Source organism: Oncorhynchus masou, chromosome 3 (genome assembly GCF_036934945.1).
Source record: "Oncorhynchus masou masou isolate Uvic2021 chromosome 3, UVic_Omas_1.1, whole genome shotgun sequence".
Taxonomy (NCBI): domain Eukaryota; kingdom Metazoa; phylum Chordata; class Actinopteri; order Salmoniformes; family Salmonidae; genus Oncorhynchus; species Oncorhynchus masou.
In genome coordinates, this window is record NC_088214.1 from 31,332,321 (window position 1) to 31,356,320 (window position 24,000).

The following is a 24,000-nucleotide window of genomic DNA, read 5'->3' on the forward strand; positions in this document are numbered from 1 at the left end:
TGGCTGGTCTGTCAGAGCTGAGCAGAGTGAGAGAAGGAGAGAGCCCTGTGATCTGTCTGCAAGGTGCATCTATGTATTGTAAAAGGCTCTAGCTATTCAAATGGTGTTGCTTATGCTAATGATTATTTGAAAACTGAAAACACAAGCTGTGTAAACTCTAAACTATATTCCAACTCTTTATTTCAGGTTTGATATATATTTGGGAACTGTGGATAGGAGTGTGTATGCACAGTATAAAAGGAAAACACAGCGACTTAGATCTATTCAAGCCGTATGACTCAGAGAGACGGAGCAATACTCATAGATGTCAGGCCCAGTACAGACACACGGTATAATGTGTTCCATCATTTACTTCCTCTACTGAGGTATAATACTGTTTAAACTTGCCTGCAGTGGACTATCATAGGACAAGACCTTCCCCGGTAGCACTTGTTAACCTTTCTGCAACAGAACAGACAGACATAAAGCATCATAAACACTAAATCCCAACATCAAAATTCAATTAAATATAACATAAAAGAGTACACCCAGTGATTGAACCAATGTTATTCTCATTTAGGCTTGGTTTTAACTGGGCAACACTTCTCAAATGAATAAATACCCGATAGAAATGCATTTCTGTATATCAAGAACAAGTCGACATCAAGGTAAAACCATTATAATGAATCTATGGAGGAAAGACACATCCCCTGTCAATCAAAAACATTTAAATAATAAATCCACATTTCACAATCATAATTAATAGACTGACTTAATGAAGATATGCCATTGCAGTGGTGATATATTGGATTGTGGTAATGAGGTGTGATGGCTGCTGGGTAAAATGCCTGTCTACATCCCAAATGGCACCCTATCCCCTATTTAGTGCACTAATTTTGACCAGGGCTCTGATCAAAAGTAGTGCACTATATGGGGAATAGGGTGCCATTTGAGACTCTGCCCCTGTGACCAACGTGCATTAACCTTGTACAATTAAAGACATTACACAGTGGCGAGAGAAGGAGACACACTCCTGCCAGCAGCACCGTACAGCAGCCCTCACATTGATAGCTACTAGCTGTTGTTGTGTGGGTGAATTATGCTGGACCAGATCTTTTGATCATGGAGCTCAAGAACTACAATGTTAAAGGGGTATCGGTGGTGGGGTTTAGGGGGTCACTTACTCCCTTAAAAGTACACTAAGTAGGCTAATTATCTTACTGAAACGTATAGAACTAAATAAGAATTCAACTTCCATCTGCATGTATACTACAGTACTTATACATGGGGCAGGAAGTGGACCACTTAAGCCGAGGATTTGTTTCATGCTCTCGCTATAATCCCCAATGATAATCTCTTTAATAAATTGGATTTAAATGAATAGTATTTCTTCATCGATCAAAAGTAAATTGACAGAAAATGTTACGCAACAAACCAATTTCTTTCACAATTCAGGAGTCCTGATCCCACAGATCCCACCATGAACCAAGTTACCATAGGACAACAGCAGATCACCAATGGGGTGTTGGTTGGGGGAGTAGTGGGGGAAGTCAAAGGAGGGAGGCGATCCTTAGAGAAGTTAAGCTTATAGAGAGTATCAGTCAGAGGAAGTCAAGCAAATCATGAGCAAGCAAAAGGTGAGAGGTCGTTAGAGAGAGGAGAGGCTGAGGAGAGAGAGGAGAGGGGTAGGAGGAGGAGGGGGGTTCCGCAAGGCCCCTGGTTGCAGAGTCACAGTTTCCAATGATCACTTTTGTGACTATGCAACTGGGCTCATATTACTAGCTGCAACATCACAAAAATGACACTGGCAACCGCTAATTAGCTGGCAAAATAACAGAAGGAAGAACCAAACCAAAACAGGTAGGTAGCTTAGAAACTGAGAAAAAGAGTGTGCTGCTCAATCAGAAGTGAATCATGTTAATTAAATACATGCCGGCATACAGAGAGAGGAATTAGCTAGCAGTTTATGTTCTCGAACCCTCAAGTGTGATAAATGATGTCGAAACCACAAACCGATATTCAGATTCAAGTGTTACTGCAATAGCATGCGATAAGAAATTGAGCGAGAACTAATTATTTCCCCTCACCATTCCTTCACCTGTGATAAAAGACAATATTTCTACACTCACCACAGTTGGTGGTTTCGATGGCAGTATATTTTCTTTGACCACATATCCTGGCCCTTGTCTTTCCCCAGAAGATCTCACCTCATGAGTGTGCGCCACAAATACAATAACACCAGGCTATATAACATCACACTGCTCAGACTTGTTCTGTTATGTGAAAGTTTCCTCGGTGGACCTTAGAGAGCAGCAGGGCTAGCAATAAAGAGATCACTGAGTCATAGTAGTGATGGTACTATACGAGACTGGCACGTAAAAGTGGGAGGAAAATAACAGAGAATATTAAAAGGGAACCAGAAGTTTAATACCACAAAATACCTTATTGATACCATATTAATCTGACAATAATATGGTCGCAAAAATCTGGTATCTTTCCCACATATTTCCTGGAAACTTTCCCCAGATTCCTTCAGGCTTTCTGAAAAATCTGCGCATTTTGGGAAAGTTCTCCAGATTTTTGCAATTTTCGATAGTGGTGAGGATAGCCCTGACTCTAGGAAGTCCTACCTGCGGAAGTCCAGGAGAGTCCTGCTGGACTCAGGGACGTTCTGGTTGAGCCAGGTGAGGAAGTGGAACTGCGTGACGGTGCGAGTCTCGTTGGTCTGCATGTTCTTCAGGTAGAAACTACGAACCAGGAAGTCATCGCACCAGATGTGCTCCGACACCAGGTTCACCTACAAAAAGAGGAAGTGATGTCAGAGTCAGAGAAGTCGAAGGAGTTCACATGGTCTAATTCTATGGTCAGAGTTATCTCTGAATACACACTTACGCATGCCATTATAAGTGCACTAGATTTTAAACATGTAGTGCACCTTAAAGTTCGTATTACTGTATTAAATTATATAAAACAGATTAATACAATTAAAAGGGAGTCTGTTTCCAAAAACATTATGTTGAATTACCCTGTTACACAAGTGCCTGCATTTTAAAAACAAAACGACTATAACCATATTTCAATTGAGAACAGACAACACACACAACTAGAATAATGTAATAATGGTCTATTTGATCAAACAGCCGACATTGGATAGCCAGGCCTCGTACCTCATAGATGTGGTAAAGGTTGGACCCCTCGTCAGGCCAGTAGTGGTAGCACTGTTTGACTCCGCTCTCAGTGAGGGGCGTCAGCATGACAATGACCACACAGCCGCTCTCCCACACCATCTGCACACAAAAGACAGAGAACCGCCATTTTGTCACACGGCAACGCCAGATAATTGCCTCGTGACATGCCTACACACCCGCACTTGCCTCTCACTCACGCGACTCTATTCAGACGCTCTCACACACTTTGAACCCCCTTTTATGTCGGAGCCCATTCACTTGTGTCACAGGAAACAGACAAAACAACACAAACAGGAATATTTATTGTTCTCAATTTCTTTGGAATAAAACGCTTGATTAAAATAGTCCATTATCATCCGTTCATTCGTCTTATCGAGTCGCCTGCATCTAAATTACAGTATCATCTACTTTCCAAAAGGCAATTTGGTAAAAACACTGTTCGCTGTCGCTGTGAATTTATTAAAGTCCTCGAAATGGTTGCATTTGTCAAAACTTTAACAATAGTGAAACAGTTTGGGATTTTTTTTTAAAAACAGCTACATATCTAGGGGGGTTGATGGTGCAAATTAGCCCACACTAAAGCATGACGGGACAGTGCATCTGACTGTCAATGTTTTAATTGTATCTGTCCCTTAACAAATGAATACATTATCGTTATTGAGAGAGTCCCTCTCCCTATTGTGTCGTTCCAGAACTAGGAGTGCCTGCGCAGGTGTATTTTTCCCGCTGACATAGAGCCAGTTTATTTGCCGTTGGCCAGAAACTAGATAGGCTCCAGAGAGCCATTGGCAGGATAGAAAAACAGAAGGCAGGTTAATAGAGCTAATAAAACATTATTGTTACAAGTCATCAGATTACCAGGATGCTTTCACCTATGGCTCAACATTTAATAATAGAGATACTAGTGAAAGTAGATCCTCTTAAAGGGGCCATCAGCAGTTGCTACATCCAGTTTGGAACTTAGAAATGAATAACGTGTATGTGCCCATTGATTCTAGAAGAATATAACTTCTAAATGCCTGACGATCGTATTCAAACTGTTGTACCCCATCAGAACCCAAAATAGAAGCCCGTTTTACTCCAATGTTTGTCAACAAAGTAACTGTAGACATGCCCCGTATAGCTTTAAAACATCCATAGGTCTATTTATGAACTTCAGACTGTTAACATTTCTCCAGCCCCATCCCTCAATTTGTTATACTGCAACAGGGGCTGGGAGAACGTTTTGTTATGGTTTCAACTGCTGATTGCCTCTTTAAACCCATTGAACAACCCTCCCAATAACTACAGTTATAATGGTCCTGAATAAATGTGAAGTTACATCTATGCTATTACTTGATTCTCCATTGAAAGTGCTTCTTAGTCTAGGACTAGACTTAATCTGTGTCTCGGGAAACCAGCCCTTGATGACTGTAGAACATCATTCTTCTGGAATGGACACTTAAAAATACCCTCAATTAAAGCCTGAATATGGAAGCTCTCTGAACTCTGAGTCGCCTTAATGACGATGGGAGAGGAGGAAAGAGACGGGGGAGAGAAAGAGGGTTAGAAAGAGAGTGAGAGAGAGTGGGAGAGGGGAAGAGGAGAGGAGAAGAGACTGGGGGAAGGAGAGAGAGGGAGGGAGAGAGGGGGGAGGGTGGAAGAACAGAGAGGGGAAGAGAGCGGGGGAAGGAGAAAGAGAGAGCGCGAGAAAGAGGGGGAGGGAGAGAGCTAAAGAGAGGTAAAGAAGAGAGAGAGCTGCATCCTGTGTGGAGAGGGCCAGTGAATGGACAAGAGGGAGAAGATTAGTGAGGAGAGGAGAGAGAGCCTCCATCCCCCCTCTCCAACAGGGATTAGGCAGAGAGGGGGGTCCAGGGACAGGGGGAGGCACATACTTCAGTTGTCCTCATGCTGGGCCAGGCACTCCCTCCACTCAGTAGCACAATTCAAGTAGCATACTGGTGACAGAAGATGCATCCCAAATGGCGCCCTATTCCCTACATATTGCCATTATCAGAGAGGTAGAATAATAATGATCCACTTTATCGATTGCATGAAATAATCAAATCTAATTCCTCCATTTCTCTCCTAGCCTGATACAACCAGGTCTATCTGTATGTATAATGTATACTGATATTTGATTATCATTTGCAACTAGATTGTGTAGCGGTATATATGGAGGCTAAGGCGTGTACAAAAAGCACTTGTCTCCAGTTTGAATTACACTGCTAATAACACGGTTCCCTTCTTGTTAAAGACTGGAGAAGATATTGATTTTATGAGAGAGAGGAGAGTACCTGCCAGAAATCAGACACCGTGGAGGGGAGAGGGCCTTGAGTAGCAATGTAGGCTGGGTTCCGTGGGTCGTGGTCCATCTGTGGAGAGAGGAAGAGAGTGTGAGAGAGAGAGAGAGAGAGAGAGAGAGAGAGAGAGAGAGAGAGAGAGAGAGAGAGAGAGAGAGGAAGAGAAAGGTCATTACTTAATTATTGATAAAGTACAGGACCACAAAGTTTACCCTCGTAGGTGCTTTAAGAAAGATTATTATTCTTAGACTGGGTCCCATCGAAAAATAGATCAAATCAAAATGTAAAACTAAATCATAATGAAACAACACTATCGGGTCCAGTGACAACTTCACAGAATCATTATCACATAGAAAAAGGCAATTTAACAATCTGTAAGAGCAATTTTAGCATAAGGCTGATTTAAAGTAGCATCCACAATGGCTGTAGAACAAGGACAATCAGAGTATTGCTGCCTGTCCTGCCCTTCCAAAGAAATAGCCTTGATGGCCAGTGAAGCGTTTAAGGTCTCTATTGGGCTAACGCAGGGTGCAAAACCATTCACCCTGGTTAACCAAATGTTTGTGGACGAACTCCTTTCTACGAATCTAAAATCCAAATGACGTCTTTTCTTCTTCTACGGTGCTTAAATCAACAAGGCTGCTGAACTCTCGCAAACTTGGAGTGCGAAGAAAATTGAGAAGAAACGTGGGCCAGAAACATGGGGCGAATGCGAGAAAAGGTAAGTGACAGTCATACCTATTACCATGCAAATTGTATGGAAAATGTAATAATTGGATAGGCCAATTTAGCTGGAAGCAATTATGGGAGAAGACAGATAATTCCAAGGCTTGAACACACAAAATGGTCTTTAATAGTATTCTGTTGCTTTATGAACTGAAATAATAAAATGTTTTAAATGAACTCGGGTTTGCACAGAAGATTACACTTTTAACTTTAATTTATTAACTGGGGGAAGAAAAGAACAGTATTAACTAGCGAGATGTTTGAATTTCAATTAAAGCAGAAAAACTGTCACTGCAAAGTGCATTTGTTAAAGGATGGAGGAGAATAGACGGGCTGTAAATGGTAAAGTGCTTTTTAGTCATTTTATATAGTTGTCAATTATGACAAATGCTAACAAGGAGTCAAACATTTTAGCTTTGGCCTTTAAAAAAAAGGAATAAAGAAATACAACACATGTCTACTGTTTTATGCAATATCCTTGCTTGATGACTCAAACGGAATTCTTCCGTGGCTGTCATTCGCTACATACTTCAGTCTGAGACTGCCATCATTGAAGTTGTTTGTGGGGACGTCAAAACGAGGGGTGTTGTACAAAACAAAGTTATCCGTGATTGGAACATCTCTAACCAATTAGAGTATGAAAACCAACGACCACTTTTCAAAGAGTCACTTGGGACCAATCAGACGGTCTAGAATGTATTTCCATCCTAGAAATTGTTGGGGAGGTCCTCAGATCCAGACTCATTGCTAAGAAGAAACTAACGTCCGCAATACCCTTGGGGAGTATCTGATGCAACATAGAAACGGACTGTGTCCTTGGTAAATAATAATTTGTTCTTAACTGACTTGCCAAGATAAATAAAGGTTAAATATAAAATGTTAAAATAGACTCAATACGGAGGCTCAGTGTAAAGTCTCTCAGAACACTCAGCACAGAGAGAAAGATAGAGAGAGGGGAAGGAGAAAGAGAGTGAGGGATGGGGGAGGAGAAAGAGAGAGAGAGAGGGAAGGAGAAAGAGAGTGAGGGAGGGGAGGAGAAAGAGAGAGAGAGAGGGGAAGGAGAAGAGAGTGAGGGAGGGGGAGGAGAAAGAGAGAGAGAGGGGAAGGAGAAAGAGTGAGGGAGGGGGAGGAGAAAGAGAGAGAGAGGGGAAGGAGAAAGAGAGTGAGGGTGGGGGAGGAGAAAGAGAGTGAGGGTGGGGGAGGAGAAAGAGAGAGAGAGGGAAGGAGAAAGAGAGTGAGGGAGGGGGAGGAGAAAGAGAGAGAGAGAGGGGAAGGAGAAAGAGAGTGAGGGGGGAGGAGAAAGAGTGAGGGAGAGAGAGGGGGGGGGAGGGGAGGAGAAAGAGAGTGAGGGAGGGGAAGGAGAAAGAGAGTGAGGGAGAGAGAGGGGGAGGGGAGGAGAAAGAGAGAGAGAGGGGAAGGAGAAAGAGAGTGAGGGAGGGGGAGGGGAAAGAGAGAGAGAGGGGAAGGAGAAAGAGAGTGAGGGAGGGGGAGGAGAAAAGAGAGAGAGGGGAAGGAGAAAGAGAGTGAGGGAGGGGGAGGAGAAAGAGAGAGAGAGGGGAAGGAGAAAGAGAGTGAGGGAGGGGGAGGAGAAAGAGAGAGAGAGGGGAAGGAGAAAGAGAGTGAGGGAGGGGGAGGAAAAAGAGAGAGAGAGGGGAAGGAGAAAGAGAGTGAGGGAGGGGGGAGGAGAAAGAGAGAGAGAGGGGAAGGAGAAAGAGAGTGAGGGTGGGGGAGGAGAAAGAGAGAGAGAGGGGAAGGAGAAAGAGAGTGAGAGGGGAAGGAGAAAGAGAGTGAGGGTGGGGGAGGAGAAAGAGAGAGAGAGGGGAAGGAGAAAGAGAGTGAGGGTGGGGGAGGAGAAAGAGTGAGGGAGAGAGAGGGGGAGGGGAGGAGAAAGAGAGTGAGGGAGGGGAAGGAGAAAGAGAGTGAGGGAGGGGGAGGAGAAAGAGTGAGGGAGAGAGAGAGGGAGGGGGAAGAGAAAGAGAGTGAGGGGAAGGAGAAAGAGTGAGGGAGAGAGGGAGGGGGAGGAGAAAGAGAGTGAGGGAGAGAGGGAGGGGGAGGGAGACTGAGTGTACGCATTCTCAGTGTATGTCTCTCTTCTCCCTCCCTCTCTCTTTCTCTAGCTCCCTCTCTGTCGCTCTCACTCTCTCTGTTGTTCTCTCTTTTTCTCTCTCTAATTTCTCTCTCTCTCTCACACATCCAAGTGTCTGCTGTCTCCCAACTGAGAGTTGGTGCTAATGACATTCTTGAGTGTGTTTCTTCCATTCAGCCGTCAGTAGACTGAGGGGCTGATGCTGGTGATGGGTTTCCAGGAACCCAGGTTGGAGAGAGACAGAGATAGATTTTTCTTTCTTTCTCTATCTATATAGAGAGAGAGAAAGAGAGAGAAATATATATATATATACACACACAGAGAGAGAGCAAGAAAGAGAGAGAGAGAGGGAGAGAGGGAGAGAGGGAGAGAGAGATTAGTCATTATTGGGACCTAATGAGGAGCAAGCAGCAACGCGACAGGCGTAATCATGGCTGTTTTGTTCTGCTCAGCCAGGGCCTGTGTTGCTGTAATTATCAGCCTTTCTTCCCTTCTGGCCGGTGGCTGTCGGTGGCAGCTATTGTAGAGCACTGCTCTGTCTCTGTCTGTCTGTCACCAACGCACCATGGGGGACCGAGGCTTATCAGGTGATTCGCTGTGGTTCTGGGCCTCATTTCAGAGGTGTTTCAAAAGGTATTCAATGGGATTGAGAGAGGCAGACTCAGATGTTTTGTTCCCCATGTATTGTGAGGGACAAGTAGTTAGGATCTGAAAGTGAGAGTCCATAAGATAAGCTGGAGCATCCTTAGAAACTCGACATACACTTCAACTTAAAACCAACAGGTGCACTGTACTGTAATGTCTTCAAAACAAAGCCATGCAATAATAGTCCAGGATGACTTAGCTTGAAACCAGAGATCCCACAGTAGAGAGAAGCAATAACAAGCTCTTTATGCCCCCATCACAAGGCAGCTACACAGTTCTTATAATAATATCGTTTTAAGTTTTGCTTTAGGATTCAGTGTTACTTTGCAGACAAACATTCTCCTGAGTGCCAACAACAACGTTGTGCGCGTGGGCGAGTGAGGAAATCAAATTGCCAGATACAGAGGTATTTCAGAGGTACAGAGGTATTTCTGTATAACTGGTTGTACCCATCATGCTTGTCAGTCGATCGGTGTTTGGAAAAGGTTCTTCTGTTTAGTTGTGAGTCACATCCAGGCACCTTGGTGTGACGAAGCCTGGGATGTGTCCCAAATGGAACCAGATTCCTTACATAGTGCACTACAGATCCCTATGGGCCCTGGCCAAAAGAAGTGCCCTATAAAAGGGAATAAGGTGCCATTTGGGACGCCTCCCTGGATTTGAAATGCATAGTGTTCCTGCTTCTTTTAATGGAATGCTTCTCGATCTGCCTCCAGGTTTTTTTTTTTTTTTACAACCGTTTTCAAATGGGTATGCTCCGTTACTGAATTCACATGGTTCTTATTTCCCTCATTCTCTTACAAATGTTTGGTCATTGGACATTCACAGTTGAGTTACAGAATACTATTTTGCTCAAAACATATTTTTTTGTTGATACTTAAGCAGGTGTAAAATACTGTATTTAGGCCTCCACTCTGGATGTTGTCCAACAGGCAAAGTTCAATAAGCCTGATGGAAATAAACGCTTCAGTCCTCATCCTGATTGACTTCTTACTTTATGTATTTGCTAGTTTTTGCTGGGTACTGCAATTCAGCTTTTAGCTGGCAATTGTGTAATAAACTAAACCTGAATATACTGTACATTGAGTGTGGGCCAGCATGCCTGTGGAACGCATGCCCTGACGAAATGAGGCTGTTCTGAGGGCAGAAGGGGGGGGGGGACTCAGGGGGGGGGGACTCAGTTCCTAATGTTTTGTACACTTAGTGTGCATAGTGCAACATCGAAACCCCCCCAAAAATGAACTGCATAGCCGCGCCAAACAGTAAACAACAACACATACACCAACACCAGCGTCATTCAGGGTGAATAATGGTCATATCTCAGTTCTTTACACATCAACTGTGCTTTCAATAATGCATAGGGTGAACCATCCATAGTACCCTTTCTCAAACTTTCCCCATGTGAATATTCACACCTTATTTGATTTTTTTAGTGAAAAATAAAGAATATTCAATGCATGAAACACAACGTGTATAAGAAATACAAAGCATCTTAGTAAAGCTAAGGAACCGTTCAAATATTATATTGAAAAAACACTGCTTTGCTTTTGTTCATTCTAAATCCCTGTTGGGCTGTCAGCACAGCACGCCACACCCTCAGTATAAAGCAGAAAAGATACTTACAACTGGGCTGGCATTGATGTAATCTGAATTGCCTTGGCTGTTTTCAACCTTCAAGGTTATTCTTGAGTGATCATCTGAAATATGAATGGAGGAATTATTGCACCAACTCAACAAGGCGTCAGCACCCGACCCAACCCGACCCGGACTGCAGTGTGTTTCAAGTACTGGAATACTGAAATAATCAAAAACATACTCAAACATAACCTTGAGCTTATCACTTAAACCTAAAAGAAACTCCATATATCATATAAACTAGTCTCAGATGGGTGCAATTGACAGTAACATGATATCTAACAGCATTTTAAGACAGTATTTTAACTCAGAGGTCAATCACCTATAATGCAGGGACAAATCAAAGTGCAAGATGAAGGTAAAGCTGTCTTAGGTCTGGGGAGCAGGAGAATTGCTCTCTATACCGCTGGGAGAAGGGGTTCAAATCCCATTCACTGCTCTTTCAACACACACTGTTCTACCTTTCCTCTCTATCCAATAAACATGGAAGAATACGGAAGGATGGGGACCGCCCCACTCTTTTAAAAGAAGAGAAAAATAACTCACAGGCCACCACAGCATTGGAGCGGTTCTTCTTTGTGTTCCCGGCCCCCAGGCCTGTAGTGGAGGCGTTGGGCTCAGCCTGGTACCCACACAGAGCCTCCCACTCCTTCTCCAGACGATTCTGGTTTTTCAGGTGGTCCTCCATGTAAAACTAGGGAGGACGGGAAACATATGGATTCAATATGGATGAAATAACTAGAGTTGTACCCATTTGGTTTATCAGTTGGTGTCTATTCTTCCACAATGTAAGACCAGGGAGGGAAGAGAAGATTTGTTTTCATTTCATTTTGGCTTCGTCAATAGCTACCTGGCCAAGAAGAAGCAATGAAAAGCAAGGTGTAGACACAATAAGGAGACTTGAAATATAGTATTCTTCACTCAGCAGGAGCATTTCATTGCAGACATTATATTAATACTAGTAATGCAAATGTTTTGTGGCATTTGATTCCTATATATGTGTGTGTGTGTGTCTTTATTAGAGGAGAAGTGAGCTCATAACCCAAACTCCTCCCATTTATTCATGGTGTCTACATGGTCCTGGTAAGAGGACAGGAATAGTTTCCTCTAAATGACAAGCCATTCAGCCAAGACCATTACCTCTCCTGCTCTATTCATAATTAAGTCAGGAGCACTGACTTTGATTAACTGCCGCTAATGAGATTGTCAAAGCTAAATGTGAAACATAGAATGTTTCAGCACTGGGGCCATCAGGGTAGACAAGCTATTGTTCCTCTCTGTTGGAAGAGGACAGTTGGGCTGAGACGATTGCTGGACATCACTGATGATCCAGGGTCCATACACAAAGTATCTAACACTCACCGGGAATATCTCTTTAACACAAAACAAAAGAGCATCCTAAAAGGACTCCTAGGCTACACCCCAAATGGCACACTATTCCCTACGTAGTACACTACTACCATACTACCCATAGGGATCTGGTCAAAACAAAAGCAGTGCACTATATAAGGAATAGGGTGCCATTTGGGACAGCCCTAATGTCATTCTATTAATAACATAAGATTACAATGGGGAGAACATCATCTAGATTCATGGTGAGTACTTACAGAGGCTTAATGGACTTTCTCCTAACAGGATATATTGGGTATTTGTTGAAATAGAATCTGTCCTGGACAGATATCTTATCTGCGTCCCAAATAACGCACCTTATGGTGTTAGGGAATAGGGTGCCATTGGGGACTCACCCTTGACTGGATCTTTCTCACTATGATTCAGAAAGCGAAGTGCCTTAATGCAGCGTACAGGGATGATCAGCACTAAGTTCACCACACACACACACACACACACACACACACACACACACACACACACACACACACACACACACACACACACACACACACACACACACACACACACACACACACCAATGCTACTTTAATCCCTGCCCACGCTATCCCAATATGTCCCGGCCTCCATATCATATCAATACATATTACACTATGTGCTGACACACCGAACACAGTCTGGGATACAGGCTCAATATTTTAGCAGGCCATGAATCCATGACCCTTCCTTGATTTAGCCCCTTATCGAATAGCACCTTCATCCTGCACTGTTACCCTACCCAGATAACCTCACCCCCTCCACCTCTACCCCACCATCCCCTACCACTCCACCAGCCCTCCCAGGCATCAGGCAGCCACACTCTCCTCTGCGTTAATGCCAGAGTAATGGGGTTTTGTACTGTGTAAAGGGATTATTGCAATCCAATCAGGAGGTGCTGAGATCACCATGTGTCAGGCAAACACTGGCTAATCCCTTTACTGCTGGGTTTACAGCTGCCAAAAGGTGCTCAATAAAATCAGAATGAAATAACGCTCGATGAGGAGCTAGTGCTCAGCTCAGGGCCGTCGATGACGTCGTGGCAGGGCTAGAGCCTCGTAATGAACGAGACTAGAGCACCTGGGTGAAAGAAGGACAGGTGCACATAGGAGCTGCTTGGTTTTACACCGACTGGATGTGTCACAAGTGGCACCGTATGGCCATCAAAAGGAGTGCACTACGTAGGGACGAGGGTGCCGTTTGGGACGCAGACACGAGGTGACAGGAAAGGGACGGGAACAACTGTGTACAACTGCAGCATCACAAACTACGGTGAGGAAACTGCAGCATCACAAACTACGCTGAGGAAACTGAAGCATCACATGCCGCTAACAACACTATTATAATAAGGCCACTTTCCTCCGTACTGGCTCAAGCTCGTTTGGGATGCGTCCCAAACAGCACCCTATTTCCTATACCGTGCACTACTTTCGAACAGGGGCCCATCAAAAGGAGTGCATGACAAAGGGAATGGGATGCCATTTGGGACACAGCTGTGGAATAGCGGGTATCATGTAAGATTAAGACCTTTTACTTCTGAACACATGGTGCTTTCCAGCATGAACACTCCCTGTCCTGCATTAAAGTCATTAAACAGCATATTTCTTCATATTTGGAACGCACGTTGTGCCTGCAAAATGGTGGTGTAAATCAACACTCCAAATTACACCGCACCCACACACCCCTCACATAACATACTCAGCTATCTTCTAAATAACTTCCCACTCGGCAGCTTCGCAAATCCCTAATCTCTATAGACTCCACGAGGTATAATCTAGAACAATTACTGGGCCAGCAACAAAAGACAAGATAATGTGCTTTATATATAGAGTATGTTCATCTGCTTAAGACACAGCCAAATCTCTGTATGAAGTCAGATTCTGAACAAGTACCATGGGACAAAGTAATACATTAACATAGATAAAATGGTGCAAGGCAATTCTCTAATACAAATCAGTCGGGTATCATGATAGAGTGGGATTTGAAGCATTACAGGCAATTAATTTGGGGTGAATAAACCTAGAAAGCAAATCAGGTTTTTTTTTCTGAACCCTAGAATATGAATCACTCTACAACGTACTGTAGCGCAAGTGTGAAGCTTGGACTGCTGGTACTGACGACATGTTTGTCTCTCTGCACTGCCTGTGATAACTCAATATGAGCCCTCCTCAGATGGTTGTTCAGGTCTGACTGGTCATATAATATGACAGAGGAAACTACTCAGAACATTCACTGTGGCTAGATTAACAGTCACTTTTCAGAAAGAGACCAGAACATAGGAAAAGAACAGAAGAGGGAAACATCAACACCACTCAATCAAAAAGTTGGCATTATTTTACTGGCAGATGGATCACAGTAACAGTTGTTGTTGTTGAGGGTGGGAGAAATAGGATGGAAGAGAGGAGAGAGAGAGGGGAGAGATGAAAGAGGATAGAAGAGAGGGGAGATAAAAGAGGATAGATGAGAGAGATATGAGGAGAGATATGAGGAGAGATATGAGGAGAGAGAAAAGAGAGGAGAGAGACATGAGGAGAGAAAAATGAGAGAGATGAAGAGAGAAGAGATGAGGAGAGAGATGATGAGAGAGAGATGAGAGAGGGGGTAGGAGAGAAGAGAGGAGATACATGGCAGAAGAAGAGAGAGGAGTAGGAGCGTGCCCCTGGACCTCCCACAGTCTCATGCAGATTGTGATGAAGCAGGGCATTTAGAATGATGGAGGGGGTGGGGCACAGCCGGGGGTGGGAGGGCGGGAAGCGTGGCTCACGCCTCATGGGTCATTTCCTTTCACTTCCCTGGCCTGGCTCCAATATATACCAACCAACCATAGCCAGCCGCAGTCTCATGAACAGTGAACAGTCTCTCTCCAACGACGGCCTCGTGGCTTACTTCATTCTCATATTTCAACTGCCGTACGTAGGAGGAAGGGACAAACAATTTGGCCAATCTGTAGAAACTGGGCTCAGTTGAGTAGCAGCACACATTACTATCTGTTGCCAGGGAGCTGTCCAATGGACTGAAGCTCACAGAGCTTTCTCTCACCTTACACTGCTGCTCCATTCAGAGGGCCGACCGGTGTGTGTGTGTGTGTGTGTGTGTGTGTGTGTGTGTGTGTGTGTGTGTGTGTGTGTGTGTGTGTGTGTGTGTGTGTGTGTGTGTGTGTGTGTGTGTGTGTGTGTCTGTGTGTCTCACATATTCCTGATGTAAATCTCAGGGGCAATTAAGAGCTTCATGCCTATTGAACACATCCCAGGGCCCTTCTATCACATATTGTGAGGAGCGTGTAATGCATGTAGATAGAGCTATGTGAAGAACAGATATACACTGCAATTACAATGGTAGACAGAGTTATTCACAATCAATGAACATTTGAATATGTGGGAAGAGAAGACGTGGAAGAAGCATGCTCATAGAAATGCTGATATAATGTGATAGAGAGAGAGAGAGAGAGAGAGAGAGAGAGAGAGAGAGAGATAGAGAGAGAGAGAGAGAGAGAGAGCGAGAGAGAGAGAGAAATAGATAGAGAGATAGAGAGAGAGAGAGAGGGAGAGAGAGAGAGAGAGAGAGATAGAGAGAGAGAGAGAGAGAGAGAGAGAGAGAGAGAGAGAGAGAGACACACAGGCAGACAGTGATAGGGTGAGTCAGTAGCGGTACGGATGTTTACCAGGATCATGTGACCAGTGGAGATGTCCATGTTAGAGTGGACGGGTTCCTCAGACCAGGAGGAGGTGGAGCTTCGTGCCGAGGGGCTGACGATGGGCCCCCCGTCGCTGAACTGGGGCGCCACACTGTGCATCGGCTCTGGACACTCCGCCGGCGGCTTGACCGACATCCGCTGACGACACAGTTGCTAGGAAGGGAGGAGGGACACAAGCACAGTTACTGAGTTAACTGACGAATATGCTACTCTGTTCTTTTGAAATACAGGTTTACAATGGATTTTTTTTTTGGTTTCTGATGGTACACATTCAATTGATTACTATTAGGCTTTGAAATGTAGACATTCCAAAGGCTGCTTCTTGAATGAGGTTCTCGTGCTACTGACCATCTCCAAGGCAACGGCAGCCGTCACTAAAGTTATGTCCCTGTTTTACACTACCTCGGTGGGCACATTCACAACCAATGGGGGTTTGACGGCTGTATTATAATGTTTGATACTGCGTACGTTAACATTGACAGATTGCATACTATCAGCGTCAACGACATACCGAAGGCCGTCTGTGGTATAATTGGAGTATTTCCGTATTCCAGCGTGGGTTCAACCTGCTCTTTCAATAATACTGAAGTATTATTCGAGAAATATTTCAGAAATACTGAAACAGTTATAACGTTTACTCCATGAGTTGAAATGATCATTTTTCTCAGTCACGGCGGCCGAATGAGGATGTCAGTCGGGGGAGCAGCGATCTAATGCAGCTGGGGATGTAGCCAGAGGACGTCGAGCTGCACATGCTCCAGTCATTAGGAGAGCGATAACAATGATTAACACTGGCTGTGAGTGACATCACAAGCAATTTCATTACAGTTGATATCTTATCTCACTATTTATCCTTATCCTCCCTGTGACATTGATCCACTGGCTGTCCAAGCCGTAACCATGGCAATTAGGTCTGCCTTGGTTTTACCAGCACCCATTCCCTCAGTACCATTCACTGGAACGAGTATATGGTGGGCTACCACTCAGCTTCAGTTGAAGTACATACAATATCATTATAGAAAAATATACAAAACAAATACAGGAATCACATTGTAGAGAAATACAGGAATCACATTATAGAGAAATATAGGAATCACATTATAGAGAAATACAGGAATCACATTATAGAGAAATACAGGAATCCAGCCCGTCATATTTCCAATCTATTAACATGCTATAAGTCGAGTGGCTTATAACCACTCAATTCTACAAAATCTGTCAGTCTGCCTGCCTGCCTGCCTGCCTGCCTGTCTGTCTTTCCCAGCAGCCACCAGGTAAGGCCTGCCTCTCCTGTCCCCCATCCCTCTGCTACAGCTCCATTCCAGACAGGCAGACAGCCGCACCATTACCGCAGGCTGTAACGTTCACATTCCAACAACTCTACAGGGTGGACTTGGTGGTTACCACCATCAGTCCTAATTAAAAAGGCCCCATATGAAAATGGCCTCCCCTGAGATATTCAATTAGCTGCCTGCTAAAAAGAAAAACGTTCCACCAAGGTCAGGTTTAAATGAAATAAGACCTATTTACAGCTTTAGTATGGCACTGCCCAGGCCAAGGAGAAATGAACAGCGCTGTGTCCCAAATAGCACCATATTCCCTCTATAGTGTATTACCTTGTTTTTTTCAGAGCCTTGTCAAAAGTAGTGCACTATGTAGGTCAGAGTCTGGACAAAAGTAGTGCCCTATGTAGGGAATAGGGTGCCATTTGGGATGCTCCCCTGGTGTCAGTCTGTTATACTGTATATGGTTGATCTCCATGTTATATTGCAGGATATGTAGAAATTCTCAAAACAAAAACCCTGGATTGATAGATAAATCTGTTCTCTGACGTGTGAGCCTGAGACAGACATTGGAACAGTTGTCAGATGCTACATTATTCATTCCTTCAACTGATGTTTGAAAACAAGCTCTGAATGTGTCATCTAATATTTCTCACACGAAAATCTGGAATTGAACACAGATTATTTTGTTAAAGTTTACCTTGTAAAAATCGATTAGATGATGGGAATGTATTCCAATGCATTTGGTTCAGATGATACAGAACGCACTAGCTATCTCACAAAATAAAGTCTGGCCTGACATAAAATAATATCATTATCTTCTATCATTTGATTTCAAATACACAGACAGAAAGACACAAGAGCCATATGAGTCACCAAATAGGGAATAGGGTACCATTTGGGAAGCACCCATATACCATCCTGGGCAGTGGAAGTATCTGTGAAGAATGGCCAGTGTAGGCGAGCTTCTGATCTCGGTAAACCCAGTCTTGTGTAAATGTTCAGAAGCTCGATTAAAGTTCTGGGTCCATACATGTTAAGAGAAGAGATAGAACGAGGATTGGAACCGGAACAAAGTGCCCCACCCTCTCTCTTTGCAAGTCTTTGGGCCAAATGTCACCTCCCCATCTGAAATTCGAAAGATGCTAACACCTGCGAAGTGGTGATTCAAGCCCCGGAACTGAAGCTGCTCGCGATCTCATGCATCCCTTTGTACCATGACAGATCTATGGTACCATTTATGTTGACGTAGTCTGTCACTGAGAGACTAGCGAGCCTCCAACACCAGTCCATGGTAGCATCTCAAATGGAACCCCATTCCCTGTATAGTGTAATACACTGTAAAGGCATGAATGGCATGATCCAAAATGTCGCTTTGGTTCGACCAACCTATGCTATTCAACTTGTCTGAAATAAAATAACTCATTTGACCGATCAATGTGATTTTTTTCTATTGAATAAAAGCTTCTTAATTGCATTCAACACCTTATGCGCATTGCATAGACGGGTGGGTTGTTTAGCAACAAAACCGATGCGTGTGCAACTTTGGCGGCAAAACAGACAAGGTTGTAAACTATATTTAGTCACCAAATGTTGATTGAAAACATTTTTTTTTAAATGCACAATACATCAACACAGTTGTTGATTAGCTAGCTAGGGAATTTTATATATTAGCATAGCTGTGACATAAGTCACCTCCAAACGAGACATGGCATCAAGAACAATATACAACTAACTGAAACCAACCTACAATTCCCCACACGGCAGCTATCTGATTGTTCAGAATCAGAAAAACACACAGCCTTCTGCCTCTGCAATGCGCGCACATCATTTTTGTGACGTCAGGCAAACCGCCGTCTATAGCGGTGTGGGAAATGTAGCGGTGGCAGCCTATTAAAATATTTGGAGGCGTGGCTTATTGGGACAGTGGATACAAAATAACCTGTTAGATTTCCAATATTGGGGCCAATATATCTATAAGTGTTATGCACAGAATGTGCTTGAAGTCATTATGTCATGATTTTTAACGAACTTAATTTCATGATTTACAAGGATTTGGTTTCATTGCTTTAGAAATGTGGGAATTCAAAAGTGAAACATCTACTTGGAACAAGATTAAACAATGGGTTGCATTTACATGAAATATTAGATTGTATTTATGTTATTTATTAGGCTTTGCCCATGTGCTAAGACAAACAAAGGCCCTCTGACTCAATATGGTGGAGAGAGAGAGAGATTGTAAATATACATAATATGACCTATGTAATGTCTTTATTGTTTTGAAACTTCTGTATGTGTAATGTTTACTGTTCATTTTTATTGTTTATTTCACTTTTGTATATTATCAACCTCACTTGCTTTGGCAATGTTAACACATGTTTCCCATACCAATAAAGCCCCTTGAATTGAATTGAGAGAGATGCGGAAGGCCAGAGAGGGATAACATCAACCTCAGTAGACTGTTTAGCAGGCAGTTCCCGTGTTTCTCTTGGAAATCCAGGGGACTGGAGACTGGCTGACAGACAGGCATCATCCACAATATAGGGACAGCAGGCAGCCTGTCAATCAAGCGTTTCTCTTTCAGTGTCAACCAGTTGAACATCATATTTTCATATCACAGGACAATATGGCTGACAACTTAGAGACGCTGAGACCTAAGGCATAGAGATTTCTGTGATATATATATATATATATGTGTGTGTGTGTGTGTGTGACCATGGCCTCAGAGGCTCAGACAGACGCACCCAGGGCCTGGGCCATTAGCATGCAGTGAGGTTGTGAGAATGTAAGTGTGACTCAGTGATGTGTGTGTGTAGTACGGTCGTCAAACTGCCCGCTGCTACCCTTCTGGTTTAATTGCATGTAGCTTTAAAGAGTCCCCTGCTCCCTTGTGCTGGGCCAGCGCACGCACGCACACGCACACACACACGCACACACACACACACGCACACGCACACGCACACACGCACACACACGCACACACACACACAGGCGTACATTCAATTCAGTCAAGGGAATCCTTCTAGATATCCTTAGGATGGATGCTACACAGCTACTATGAGAGTGTAACATAGCAGCAAAGGGATAACAACAAAGCATTGTATTTTTTATTTTATTTTTTATTTTATTTTACCTTTATTTAACCAGGCAAGTCAGTTAAGAACAAATTCTTATTTTCAATGACGGCCTAGGAACAGTGGGTTAACTGCCTTGTTCAGTGGCAGAATGACAGATTTGTACCGTGTCAGCTCGGGGGTTTGAACTTGCAAGTCCAACGCTCTAACCACTAGGCTACCCTGCCACTAGGCTACCCTACCACCTAATTTCATGTGTAGGATGTTAGTGAAATGACTTAATATCAAAATATACAATATTGGCATTAGTTTTAGTTGCATGGCCAAGGTGTTAAATGCCTTAGGAAAAGCTACTGACTCGTAATCAAAGTCTGTAAAGGCCCAGTAAACATCAATTAAGCGGAAATGTGCAGGAGCCCAGCAGTAAGTAGATTATGAAAAATATTGAAGACTAATAAAACTATCCAGCCACCTTGTTGGTCAATATGAAATACATCCAAATATGTCACAGTCAAATAGAATATATTTGAAAGTAGAAAGAAACATTAAAGTTGAATACCCTAAGCTAGTATTATTTATACGTATTAGAATGACTTGAGGACAGCACCTAAAGTGCTGTTAAAAGAAAGTACCAAAGAGAAGGGCTGTGGCCCTGCTCATTCTAAAATGAATGCTCACAGGACCACTCATTTAAACAGACCAGGGAGAATGGTCAGTGGCAGAACTTTCTATCTAATTCTTTGCTTAAAAAGGCACTTAATAATGGATTCGATAAATTGAATTTCACAACTGGACTTTCAGGCCGTAGGATAATTACACCTGTTAGAGAGGGGAATTGAAATGACTACCAGCACATCAGATGCCACCCGCAAATCTGTTGGGTTCATATTGTTTTCCATTTTCCAAATTCCCAAACGCTCAAAAAGGAATGGAAGAAATGCATACTACTCTACAAATGAAAAAGAAATGAAAAAGTAAATTACACCACAAACCACAAGTAGATAAACAAGTGTAACACAGGAGGTTGGTGGCACCTTAATCGGGGAGGATGGTCTCGTGGTAATGGCTGGAGCAGAATAGTTGCAATGGTATCAAATACCATGTGTTTGATGCCATTTCACTTGCTCCGTTCCAGCCATTAATATGAGCCGTCCTCCCCTCACCAGCCTCCTGTGAAGTGTACACAACATAACGTCTGATATATATTCTCCTACTTGATAGGTGGACGTAGCATCGCTGCCTGTGTCTGTTCCCAGGCTGGTGAGTTTCTCCTTGAGCTTGAGGTGAGAGTGGTGTCGGAGGCAGTACACCACGGTGGAGGCCAGCAGCACAGCCACGATGCAAAGGATAGACACCACTGTCAGAATCAGGAACTTGGCGGACTCGGCTGCGCTGTACTTGGTGGGAATCTGGCTGATCTGGCTTCTCTGTAGGAGAGAGTGAGGGAAAGAGAGAGGAAGAGAGAGATGGAGTGAGGGAGGGAGGGAGGAGTGAGAGAGGGTGGGGGGAGAGGGAGAAGGAGAGAGGGATGGAGAAAGAGAGGGAGAGGAAGGGATGAGAGAGAGGTGGGGGGGGGGAATTACACATGATATAATGGTGACGTTGTGTTTTCAGACTTCACACATTTTCTTGATCCATTAGAGACAATAAGCCAGTGATCTACAATTGTACATGTTTTGGTGGGACATATTAAAGTATGCATATAGTTGCAGATAAAATATCTGATCATCAAGTGTTTTTGCTCCATCATGTGTGTCCAATAGTGCACGGAACACATCAACTCCCCAAAGTGTAGATTATTAAGGAATATATTGAATAAAATAACAAATATTTAGAATGTATTAACCCAACCACTGTTAGCTTCACCTGACACAGTAGTTTTCCAACTGTCTTTTCCTATGACATCATTACAAACAGAAGGACTAGTAGCCAATTTGACTAGTAGCCAATGACTTGTTGGGTACCTACAAACTCTCAAGCATTTAATCACTGCCAAACACGTATCTAAAGCAAACTTTAGGATTCATTTAGCCTACTTCATTTTACACAGTACATTGCTAGGAAGAAATCCCACTATAGACAGAGTGCTCAATTCAAACACCATATAAACCTATACCCAAGTAGGCTACATAGTGAAAAAGCACTACATGCACTAAAACATATAAAGAAGGGAAATTCATTATGTTGTTCATTAAAAGCAGACCATCTTACTGCTACATGGAGTTCATTTCAGAGGCCAGTGATCTGGGATAATGGTTGTGTTCCATTCTACCCGGGGTATGTCCCAAATGGCACCCTGTTCCCTTTATGGTGCACTACTTTTGTGACCAGGGCCCATAGGGAATAGGGTGCCATTTGGAACACAGGCCCCGGCCACGGTGAATCAACAATAGCCTGATAATTCTCTCTCATTAGAGACAGCATAAATGATGTTAGCAACAATACGGAGCAGGGGGGACGAGTGAAGAGACGGGATTGCAATTTGCAGCTCTCAACTACCAGATCAACAATTCCCCCTTTTTTTTAAAGAATGATCAAAAATAAATAGTGAAAAAAGCTTGGCTTGACTCTGCTGCTTGCTTCAAGACAGGAATAATTAGCAAACCATTTTTTTTCTTATTATTTTTTACATCCTCTTTGTAGTGTTACAAAAAAATGCATTTACAACCCCCCTCTCTCACACCATTATGAATGCCTGACTAGGCTATTCATGATCTTGTTCTAATAGTCATTTTATGCTATGTATTCAGCCTGCCACATTCTATTTTCTACCTTGTCTTACATTGCAGAAAAGCAAGGCCCTCATTTAAAGTTCAGGCTCATTTTTATCTCTGCATCATAAAGACCTAGCAAGAAAATATTGGTGGAACGTGTGTCAGTCGCTGGCAGGCCAGGGGTCGTAGGGATTAGGGCCGGACCAGTCTGTATCCCAATTAATGGAAATGTGTGTTAAAAAAAGGCTGTGGCGGCATCCCAAATCACACCCTATTCCCTATAAGCTCTACTTTTGACCAGGGCTTTGGTCAAAGTGGTGCACTGTATAGGGAATATGGTGTGATTTGGGACACAGATTGTGAGATGGGCCCTGCTTGGGCCTGCCTGCCTGCCTGTCACAGACGTGTAAGCCCCTAGGAGGTGGAAGGTTGGAAGGGGTGGCCACTGAATGCTGCACAAGGATTGTTCTGGAATGCCTTGTGTTGTGAGGCTGTGAGACAGGGTACCCCGCCACTACAGTGAACGGTATAGATCTATTCCCTCTGATTTCATTCATAGCTGGCTGTATTCAGCACCTTAAAAGAACGGATGCAGAAAGCTCTACAAAGGGAGACAACAGTTTCCCAATGCTTTGTGGGGTCCAATTTGCCTGGGAGCATTAAGCTCTACTGTAAAGCCTGGTTGCATGGTAATGTGATTGTGTTAAAGGGAAACAGTGGAAAACTCTCCTCTCTATCAGTCTCACTGAGGCCCTCAGTGCTAGGATGAAAAATAGCATTTCTCAGTCTAAAAAATCTTATATTATTTTCTAAAGATTCAATTCTAAAAGATTCTAAGCATTGTGTTTCCACTGACCTTCTCTCAGTCTCAGAGAGAGAGAAAAATACCGTAACACTCTGATGCATCTTACAGAAATATGACTAAATAAACTGGGCAGAATGTTTATTGTAGACACTCACTAATAATACATTTGAACTGCATGACACACTTGCTTTGATTCCAGTAATCTTCTGCAAAATATATTTTCCCACGGACCCCCAACCCCGCCACCCTCCCCAAAAAAGATTATAATCATTTCATTATTTTGTCAAATTTCATAGAGAAGGATCAATGGCATCTTGCTTGGATAGTAATAGCCATACTTAGTTTCCAAACTGTAACTGTTCAGTCTTCCCTCACTGGACAGATGCTTATACTGCTCTCTCTATTGATTCAAACAAATGTAGCCTGACTTCAACTGCTTGCCGTTAAATCACATCTATGAAAAATGAGGAGCTAAGATTCTGATTTGTGGTGCAGAACCACAG

At 43.4% G+C, this 24,000-nt stretch overlaps 1 protein-coding gene across 1 annotated transcript in view; it reads right to left on the reverse strand.

Moving 5' to 3' along the window:
- The window catches only part of LOC135514564 (receptor-type tyrosine-protein phosphatase N2-like), a 143,683-nt gene that overhangs the window by 9,022 nt on the left and 110,661 nt on the right, over positions 1–24,000 (reverse strand). Inside the window, exons 15-22 of the mRNA XM_064937996.1 lie at positions 21,193–21,405; positions 15,589–15,774; positions 11,088–11,235; positions 10,530–10,603; positions 5,444–5,521; positions 3,147–3,266; positions 2,610–2,776; positions 388–441 (exon numbers count right to left, since the gene is read on the reverse strand). Coding sequence (XP_064794068.1) covers positions 388–441; positions 2,610–2,776; positions 3,147–3,266; positions 5,444–5,521; positions 10,530–10,603; positions 11,088–11,235; positions 15,589–15,774; positions 21,193–21,405 — 1,040 coding nt within the window. The remainder of the gene's footprint in view (positions 1–387; positions 442–2,609; positions 2,777–3,146; positions 3,267–5,443; positions 5,522–10,529; positions 10,604–11,087; positions 11,236–15,588; positions 15,775–21,192; positions 21,406–24,000) is intronic.